The sequence below is a fragment of the Lutra lutra genome, chromosome 14 (genome assembly GCF_902655055.1).
Source record: "Lutra lutra chromosome 14, mLutLut1.2, whole genome shotgun sequence".
NCBI classification, from domain to species: domain Eukaryota; kingdom Metazoa; phylum Chordata; class Mammalia; order Carnivora; family Mustelidae; genus Lutra; species Lutra lutra.
Genome location: NC_062291.1, coordinates 88,748,935 through 88,758,970, shown reverse-complemented (window position 1 = coordinate 88,758,970; position 10,036 = coordinate 88,748,935). Strand labels below are relative to the sequence as shown.

Below are 10,036 nucleotides of genomic sequence, written 5' to 3'. Positions count from 1 at the left end.
ATCACAAGTAGCAGAGAGGCAGGTAGAGAGAGGGGGAACAGGCTCCCCACTGAGCAGAGAGCCCGATGTGGGCCTCGATCCCAGGACCCTGGGATCACGACCTGAGCCGAAGGCAGAGGCTTAACCCACTGAGCCCCCCAGGCGCCCCAAGAACAGTTTCCATTGCCGCGTGGTCACTTACAGGCTCTGAGACTCGCCGGCCGCCGGGTGTGGGTGCTCTCCAGGTCTCCTGCCCCATTCCCCTGCCCCGGGCTCTGCTGGCGTGTGCAGTGAATAATTTTGCATCTGTGCTCTGTGTTGTGGAGATTTACCTTCAGGGCAAATCCCCAGGAGCAGTCTTGCTGACTTAAAATTTTTTACTTTACAAAATGTTATGATTTACAACTATAAATTTAAACCAGGGCCGGGAGCATGAATCCCTTCCCCTCGAAGGCCCTTCTGGCTTGAGCAGGAATCGCATGGACATGAGACAGAGGAGCAGGACAAAGTCAAACCTAATGGCGTCCGTCCGTGCGGTCCATGCGGTCCGGGGAATCAGCAGGGTGGGGACTTTGAAGTCGCGCAGATGAGGTCCATCTGTCGCCTCGCAGAAAGGGGTGGCCTGGGACTTGAGAGGAAAGGGGGCACTTCGCGGAGGTTTGCCCTGCCGTGCAGATGGGTCACTCCGATGAAATCGATCTGCTCATCACCCTTACTTGGGGAAAGACCCCAATTTCAGTTCTTCTGTGTCGTTAAGGGGGGGCAGGAGTATGTCTTGGAACTGCAGGATCTGAAGTGCCCTCTGCTCCCAACGACCCCCAGCCTGGCCCGAGCTGAGGGGTCTGTCCTAAACCCCTCCCTCAGCGTTCCCAACCTTTCAAGTTCCGTTTAAAAGCTACTTATGAGGGGCGCCTGCGTGGCTCAGTGGGTTGAGCCGCTGCCTTCGGCTCAGGTCGTGATCTCAGGGTCCTGGGATCGAGCCCCGAGTCGGGCTCTCTGCTCAGCGGGGAGCCTGCTTCTCTCTCTCTCTCTCTGCCTGCCTCTCCGTCTACTTGTGATCTCTGTCTGTCAAATAAATAAATAAAATCTTTAAAAAAAAAAAAGCTACTTATGAACCCAGTTACTTTTGTGTTAGTGAGTCTTCGCGTGCTCTGTGATCAAAATGCCATTAACTTAATCATTTAATATATTCAGTCTCTAATTTTTAAAAGACCTTTCACAAACGTGTTGAACTTGATTAATTAGACATCCTTGGTATTTCAGGCTCTAACCCTGAATGGATACATCATATTCTCGGCGTTTTGAACGTCGTGCGGACCTGCAACCTGCCCCACAAGCCTCTGGGAGCTTTTGTGAGCTACTCAGCGTCACAGCGAAGTCAGAGCTAGTCAGGTCTTAAACTGAAATTCTCTCACACTAAAACCCAAGGTTATCGCGATAAAATTTAACCCTTCAAATTTCGAGTTACTGATACTGCTCAGCAGGAGACAGCAGGACTTCAGGGTGTTCCCAGGGCTCGGGGCGGACCTAGCCAGGCCTGCAGGAACCAGCGCCCGCAGGGCCACCGGACAGGCCTCCTGCCCTTGGCCTGGCTCCTTTCTCAGGGTCCCTTAAATTTTGCTCTCACCCAAATTTTACAGAAACCTGTTATAAAAACCCTTGCACAAACCAGAGGCCCTGGACTGCAACCCCATGTTGTTGACAGTGTCAGATAAAATGTTCAAATGCTACAACATTTCTTCCACAAACAGACTGAGTCCCAAGTTCACGGGCTCCCTGACGCGGGACTCCCGGGATGATGAGATTCAGGGACAATGTGAGAAACTGTGCTCAGGGGGAGAAGAAATGCTGGGATCTCGGTTCGAGGTCAAACCAGGCACAGTCACGCACAGGGCACCATGGTCTTTGGGGCCAGCTGTCCTTCTCCTGGACACGCCGCAGGCATGGGGTGAGTCCTCTGTGAATTAACGCTGTGTCTGGGCCAGGCGGCCCTGGGTAATCAGACGCACGGTCAGCCCTGGTCCTCCGGCACCCATCCTGGCGCGATCCACATGCGAGGGGGTAATTTAAGCAGGACGTGAGTTTGGCTGGTGTGGCTTCCCCTGTGAACCAGCGGGAAACAGAGCGCGGCACCCAGTCGAGGACGGTGTTCATGCATGTGCCCACCAACCTCACGAGGTTTACTGTAGTGCACCTACCCCACCACCCGCCAATAAGACTCTCCCCAGTTCCTATCACCTCCTCCCATCTCTTCAGGGCAACTCTCATGTGCAGCCCTTGGACACCATCCTCAAGGTCGTTTCAAGGTTACATGCCTCCCCCTGTCAGGCCAACACTGAGGGCCAGGCCTGGGCATTCGGGGTCGGGATCCAGCCGGTGAGGGCCTCTGCTCAACTGGTCATTACCCTCCCAGAAACAGAGACACGGCAGCGTGTCCCCTTGTCATCCTGGGAGCACAGAGCCTCCTCCCCAGCCAGGCATTGCCAGCCGCTGCAGAGCAGAAAGGTGAGCCAGTGCATCGGGGAGTCAGGAGGGCGACCCAGCTCACAGGGGTGAGCCCACACTGCAGTGGGCTGCAGCAGCTGGAACCTCTAAGAACTGCAGGCTCCTGGGGGCCTTGCCGTGGGGCCCTGCCATGGGACCCACAGTGGGACCCTGAGGGGCTGCATCTTGAGGAAGACAGAGGAACAGAGGCTGGTCCTCCCACGGAGTCCTGCGATGTGGTGATGCTTCCAGGGTCCCCTTTGCATGCCTGCGCCGCACGTGCACACTCACACACATGCACCTGGGCCAGGCACGCACATGCACGCTCACAGTTGCACGCAGACACGCACACGTGCACACATACATGCAAAAGTGCGTGCACGTGTCCTCTCACTCTGGCCCCTCCCCCAGCGTCCCAGTGGCAGAGCCACAGGCACGTTCTCTGCAGGAGACCCTTTCTTTCCCTGGGTGGGGCAGTGGAGGAGGCAAGCAGAAGGTGGCAGGTGTCCTGGGGTGTTGAATAGGGCTCCTTGAACTGGCCAGAGTTAGACCTGATGCATTTTTTTGAAAGATTCTATTTATGTATTTGAGCAAGTGCGAGCAGGGGCAGGGGGAGGGGCAGAGGGAGAAGCAGACTCTCCGCTGAGCGGGGAGCCTGACAAGGGCCTCGGTTCCTGACCTGAACCAAAGGCAGACGCTTCACCAATGGAGCATCCAGGCGCCCCCGATCTGATGAGTGTTCGGAGTAGACACCCCCCTCCCTGCCCCCGCCTCTCGCAGGCCAGCAGGGCCATCCCAGCAAGATCCCAGCAAGAGCGGACCAGACGCCTCCTGGGGAACTAGAGGACGACTCTGGGCTGGAGGCCAAGGGCCCCCCAGGCTCAGCCTCCTTGGCCTTCCTGAGCCCACACAAACTGAAAGCCGCTTGGATGTCCCACAGCCAGAGTAAAAGACCAATAGTCCTATAAAACGGTTCATTTAGGCATTTTCTCTTTATTGTGTGCACAAGTGTGTTATTTCATGACCTTCATTTTTTTTTTTAAAGATTTTATTTATTTATTTGACAGACAGAGATCACAAGTAGGCAGAGAGGCAGACAGAGAGAGAGGGGGAAGCAGGCTCCCTGCTGAGCAGAGATCCTGATGCGGGGCTTGAACCCAGGACCTGGGATCATGACCTGAGCCGAAGGCAGCGGCTTAACCCACTGAGCCACCCAGGCGCCCCAAAATCTTGGTATCTTTGCCTTTTTTTTTTTAAAGGTTTTATTTATTTATTTGACAGAGATCACAAGTAGGCAGAGAGGCAGGCAGAGAGAAAGGGGGAAGCAGGCTCCCTGCTGAGCAGAGAGCCCGATGCGGGGCTCGATCCCAGGACCCTGGGATCATGACCTGAACTGATGGCAGAGGCTTAACCCACTGAGCCACCTAGGCGCCCCATTTTTCATGACCTTCAAAATCATGGCCTTTGAAGGGATAGGACTTCTTTGTCCTCTTTTTCATCTGTCTGCTGTCTCTGGGCCACACGGCACAGCGCTGTGGCGTGGGGAGATCACCATCACCACGCAGTTTGCCCGAGGAGCGGGGGCGCCCCTGCCCGCAGGGTAGGCCTTGGCTCGCAGGCCCCCAGGGACCGTCCCCAGACAGAGCAGCAGCTGGCACAGCCTGTAGTGGGCCTGTGAGAGCTGTGTGTGCCCTCTGGGAGTTTGGCCCTGGCCTAGAGTGGGTATGGATGGGGCTGTTGGGTCCTCATCCCATGCCACAACTGTGGGGGCTAGAGGGTCCCCATCGCTCCTGGGAGGCTCTTTCTCAGCCTGGGGCCCAGACCAGGCACCCTGCTTTGGACATCTCAGAGACCAGGTGCTGGCACCCCTTGGAGTCGATCCTGGTGCCAAGCACAGCCCCCAAGAAATTTCTGGCACCCAAAGCTCACCCAGTGAGCCCTGGGTTCAAGGGACCATGCCCTACTGGGCAGCTACTCTTGTGACCTGGGGTCCTACCTCGTGCCTTTCCTCACACTGTCACCTTGCCCAGAGCCCCTCCCTTCTCTGTCCCTCAGCCAGCTGCCTCTGGCCAGTCTCCTCCCTGTGCTGTCCTGGGCCCAGGAAAGCCGAGAACAGTCCAGCCTCTATGTTCCATTAACACGTGTTAAGTGTGTCCAGGCTGCTGGGAGGGGACTTGGTTCAGCAACAGACCACAGGATCTGCTGCGCTTCCCCGAGAGAAGCCGAAATAGAGAAGTCTGTGGGGGGTCCTGGGGTGGTGCGTGCCTGCCCAAAGAGGCCATGTCAAGGCAGTGTGGTCACGGCCTGCGCAGACAAGGCAGGATCACAGCTCCCAGGGTCTCTGGGTGGGTGCTCTGGGGCTCCTGAGCTAGGACCAGACTGGTCAGCTCAAACCACAAGAGCAGGGTTGGGTAAGCTCCGTGGGGTGGAGTGGGGTGGGATCCTGTCCAAGGGGCACATGAGAAGGTCCCTGGAGGCAGGCACACGGTTGACCAGAGGGCTGCTCAGGGGTCAGTGAGGGACTTGCTGCCCTGTGGCTGTGGTCTGGGGCCCGAGCTTTCCAGTCAGCAAACCAGCCTGAGCCAAATACTCACCAGAGCGGCACCTGGCCACGGGCCCAAGGATACCAAGGGGCTGGGGACATGGGCCCGGCACTGACTTCAAATCTAGCAGGAGATTCCCTGCCACCTGCACGTTTAGAGACAGATGAGCTGAGGCTCCGGCAGTGCCCCAGGCCACCCCCCATTTCCAAAGTCCAGCCCTAGCTCTCTGCTGGAACTGAGGGACCTCTGTGGAGCCCAGTTGACCCTCACATGGGCATGGAGTGCGAGGGTCTCACCCCCACCCAGGGCAGAGGGGGGCGTGCCTTGGTGTCCCCTGTTCCGACCCCGCAGCCAAAATCAGCTCACGTGTTTGATGTTCTTGTCTGCAGACCGCACTCTGTTCTCTCGGGGAGAGAGTCTGCAGATGACCAGAAACCCCAGGGTGGGGAGTGACGTCTGCACTCAGGAAGCCAGCCTTCTGGGTGAGGGGACGAGGTTGGAGAGTGCACCACCTGGCTACAGCCACCCTCCTCTGGGAAAGCAAGGCTGGGGACAGGCTGCGGCAGGGAGGGAGCAGAGACCCGGGTCTGACCGGGTGTCCATGCTGAGAACACACGCTGGCCTTCTCATTCCCAGCCACGGTGGGGCTGGGGCAGGCCCCCCACGAGCTCCCAGAGTCGATGGCATGGGCACAGGCATGAGTGTGTGTGTCGGCAGAGGGTAGACGGCCCATGGCCACTGCGCGCGGCCTGGTGTCCCCAAACACCGCCAGTGTCCCCACGTGTCCTGGGAGAAGCGGCAGGTGTCTGTAAATGCTGCTCAGGGAGAGGGTCACAGAGAGCTGGCGCATCGGCCCTGGTCTCCCTGGGACGCTAACCCGCCGTGTCGACAGCAGCAGGGATGAGCTCTTCCCGAGGAGAGGGCTAGACCCTAAGGGGACCTGCTGCCTCCCCAGCCTGCTCTCAGGTAGTCTCGTCAAAGAGCCCCTTCCCAAACAGTTGGGCCAGCTGGGCTGATGTGGTCACTCTGCCTTCAGAGCAGCACGTGGGGCCCTCGGGCCAGTATGAGGGCTGTAGGGAGAGTGTCCTGACCAGATTCGAGGTCCTGTGTGCGCCACCCGGGCCCCAGGGAGGCCATGTCCAAAGGGCCAGCCACGGCCCTGGAGCCCCTCCTGCTATCACACAGGGTTAACCCCAAGACCCTGGGGTGTCTTCAGCTGCAGAGACACGAACTGGCAGAAGCACAGGCCCAGCTCCAGGTGGCCCGGAGCCCCCTGGGCGTCCTCCCAGGTGGGGAAGTGCGCGTGGGCCACGCAGCAAGTGTAGCTGGACGAGAAGCGCAGCAAGGCCTCTCGGAACAGGGACTCGCCGTCGGGGGCCTGCAGGAAGACCTGGCGGCAGTCCTCCAGCAGCACGTACACGAAGTAGAGCTTGTTCATGGTGTCGCAGCCCATCAGCAGTGAGTGGGGCGCCAGCAGCACGTTGGCCTCGCCCACCCGGAGCGCCAGCTCCCGCATCTTCTCCCGAGAGAACCTCCGGAACCAGCACAGGGCGTTCACGCCCAGGACGACGAGCAGCGGGCAGAAAAAGCCCGTGGCGGATATGAGGTAGAAGCGCTCGGCCGGCGGGCTTCTCTGCAGCCCCAGAATCAGGGGGAGGATGAATGCCGCCAAGGAGAGGACGATCAGGAAGATGCCCAGCGGGACCCTGCAGCCCATGTAGCGGAGGCAGGACCTGGGGGACCGCACACCGTTCAGGATGCCCAGGGCATGCCTGTAGACCTCGGGGTCCTCCAGCACCTCCTGCAGGGGATCAGGGACGACCAGGGTGCTGAAGGACCCCACCTTCCACGAGGGCAGGCTGTCCCTGTTGATGCAGCTCAGGCTCAGCAGGGTCTTCCCGTTGTAGAGGGCGGGCGCCGGGCGCCGGGTGGGCAGGGCGCGCTCCAGGCGGTGGCTGGCGCGGCACAGCAGCTCTCCCAGCTTGCGGTAGAAGCGGCTGTCCGTGGCCTCCAGGTAGGTCAGGTGGCTGAGGTGCAGCGGGACCCGGCAAGGCCGCAGCAGGACAGGGATGACAGGCTTCCGCTCCAGGCAGTAGCCGAAGAGAGACAGGTCGGCCTCCAGGAGGCACCAGCGGCTCTGCACGAAGTCCTGGCTCAGCACCAGCAGCACTTTCTGGCTCTGCTGGATGCACTCGGCCATGTTCTCCAGGACGTTCCGGCCCGGGGTGAAGTCCCGCTCGTGCAGGCAGACCCGCAGCCCCGGGAGGTCGGCCTCCAGCCGGCCGATGAGCCCGCGCGTCCACACAGCGTCCACGCTGCTGTAACTCACAAACAGGTGGAACTTCTCGCCCGGCCGCAGAGGGGAGATGGCCAGCGCCGCGCCCTCGTCCCCAGGGCCAGGATCCATGGACGCCGCCGGGAAATCCATCCCTGGGGAGCTGCTTCTGGTCTCCGGAGAAGGAAACCACCCCCGGACTGCAAGAGATGGAGACAGACTGACCCGGCGGGCGGACGACAGCAGGCCACCTGTAAAGATGGGACTGCAGTCCACGGTCTGCGGCCACCAGCTCAGAAAGCCACCGACCGCCCGAACCACTTGCCAAACCTGCTGGGAAATGGTCCGTGACAGTGAGTTTTCCCACCCACTGCTCTCCCTTCCAACTCAGGACCCACTGGAGAAAGCCAGCATGCTCCATTTACCAATGTCAAGGACACCCGTCTTCCAGCTCCCTGTCTCCGGCTTCTCCATCAGGGCACCTGAGCCCCCTTCCCACCATGACACCTCCCACTCCCCTGCTTGCCGCTCGGTCTCTGCCACACACACACACACACACACACACACACACACACACACACACACGTGTCATGGGACCCCCAATTCAGTAAACTCTGAGGACTCAGCCTTGCTGTTCTCATCTGGGGGGGCTTCCTTGATGTCTACAAGACATTGGCTTTGAAAGGCCTGGGGCACACGGTGGCTGCACCATCCTGCCCTTCCCTTCTCTTCAGCTGTGGCTCATGTGGTTACTGGTCGGGAGGGGCTGCTGTGGACTGGATGTTTGTGTCCCCAGACTCACGTGTGGAAGCCCCGACCCCCAGGTGATGGTATTGGCAGGTGATGAGGGCAGGAGGGTGGAGCCCCATGGATGGGGTGAGCGCCCTCACCCCTCCAGCATCGAGGACGCAGGGGCAGGCCCTGTACACAAGCCAGCAGGTGGCCGCCCCAGACCCTGAGTGCACTGGCGCCCTGATCCCAGAGCCCCAGTCTCCAGACTGTGGGAAGTGACCGTCTGTTGTCGAAGCCCCCAGACTGTGGTGCTGTGTTCTGGAGCCCAAGCGGACTGAGTCAGTCCTCCTCTGTAATGCGTGCTGCACGGAAGGCCGTCACGCTCTCCGGAACGCGCTAGAACTCTCTCCTGTGGCTCCAGAGCCACATGTCACTTCCTGCTGCTCTGACTCGTGATCAGAGCACTGAGCTGCTGCTCGGCCACCGGAGCTCTGCCTGCCGCGTCAGAGGAGGGTCACCGAGCGCCGTCTCCCCAGGACTCGCGGCTGAGACTCTCCCCCATGCCCGCAGCTAGCTAAGGTGCCCCTGCCCGGAAGCTCTGCCCACTGCAGCCAGGCACACCCATGTGGCAGCCGGTCTGACGGGCAGCGTCCCGGGCACACCGGGCACACTGTGGCTGCGATGCCGCTTGGCCAGGCCATCACCAAGGGAGACCCCTCCCCTCCTGGTGAGCAGGAGCAGGAGAGTCAGGACCACCGACGTCCTGCTCCGGGAAGTGCAGGAGGAGCCCGTCCGCCCACTCCCTGCTTCCACAGGGGCTCCGTCCCCACCTGCTCTATCTGGTCACTGGGAGGGAGGCACCCACGTAGTGGTGATGGGGGAGACGCATCCCCCAGCCCAGCTCAGCTCAGCATGGGGCTGGAGCCTTCATACAAGGCTCCAGTGTCCACCTTCCTGCTGGCAAGCTGTGCTACAGGCCGTCCCCCAAGCCACCCCCCTTCCAAGTGGCACCAGCACCCAAGGACGGCGGCTCTGGAGCACATAAGTGGAAAGCTTGGCTTCCCCAGGCTCCCCCTAGGGAGGGCTGGCCCCCCTTCTCTCACCGGTACCCTGCAAGTGGGCAGTAAGGACGGCCCTTGTCCAGGAGAAGCCGGCACCTGCTCCACGGCGGTCAAGCGCTGTGATTCAGACACTGTCCTGGGCCTCGGGCGCCTGAAGAGTGCGGACTCTGGGCCGGCTGGCTCCTCACCGCACCGTCTGCCTCATCCTTGTCCTCGGGGAGGCCTGTCAGGCAGCCAGGGACCCTCCCCCAATGCTGTCCCCAGACAGAAGGAAGTTTGTACCCAATACTTTCTAGAGGTGTCTCCGATGAAGCCCAAGTAGTGGGAAACCGAAAAAAGGAAGCAAATTGGGGAAGGCCGTCCTGTGGAAGGGGGATGGGTGGGCGGGGGCACGAGGCATAGCCCTTCTGAGCGCAGATTCGGGCTGGAACTCCCGGGCCTGGAGATCTGAGGCTCTGGAATCTGTCTGAAAGCGACGCTGGGTGCTTACGACTTTGCCAGACCCGCTGGGCTTGCTGGTTGCTGGGCCGGCCCTCCAGCTGGAAGACGTGATGGGAAGGACTGGCCCTGCCTCTGTGGCTCCAGGCCGGCTTCGCTAGAACAGGTCTGGCCAGGGCAGGGGTGGGAGGGCGTCCTTTGTACCCGCGGGGCCGGCTGCACCCTCCCAGAGAAGGTCCCAGATGCTGGGTGGCCTCCCCAAACAGCCACAGGAGGCTCAGGTCACCTCCCCGGCTCCTGCCCTCTCAGGCCAAGGGGACACAGCAGCTTGGGAGGTACATCCCCCAATACAGTTTCCCAAAGCCGCCCCACACACCGTCACTGACTCCTTCCCCAGTTCTACTCAGAACCCAAGGGAGTAGCCATCTGTGTCCCTCTGGGCCCTGTCCACTTCCCCAAGACCTCCTCCCCCTTGAGCCAAGGGTGTGTCCCCGAAGGCTGGGCTCCGGGCTCAGCAATGGTCA

The 10,036-nt window shown here is 60.6% G+C and overlaps 1 protein-coding gene across 4 annotated transcripts; it reads right to left on the bottom strand.

The window, feature by feature from the left end:
- Window positions 1-3,434: 3,434 nt before the first annotated feature.
- Window positions 3,435-9,412, bottom strand: LOC125085186 (uncharacterized). Of its 4 annotated transcripts, none has more exons than XM_047703444.1 (3): window positions 9,117-9,412; window positions 3,911-7,481; window positions 3,435-3,488 (listed from the first exon to the last, which is right to left on the bottom strand). In XM_047703444.1, the coding sequence occupies exon 2, from the start codon at window positions 7,432-7,434 to the stop codon at window positions 6,184-6,186; it is 1,251 nt and encodes a 416-aa protein (XP_047559400.1). In that variant the 5' UTR covers window positions 7,435-7,481; window positions 9,117-9,412; the 3' UTR covers window positions 3,435-3,488; window positions 3,911-6,183. The 4 variants fall into 4 exon arrangements, with proteins under 4 accessions (XP_047559400.1, XP_047559401.1, XP_047559402.1 ...); XM_047703445.1 differs by having other exon boundaries at window positions 3,911-7,531; window positions 9,123-9,412; XM_047703446.1 differs by having other exon boundaries at window positions 9,123-9,412.
- Window positions 9,413-10,036: the final 624 nt, after the last annotated feature.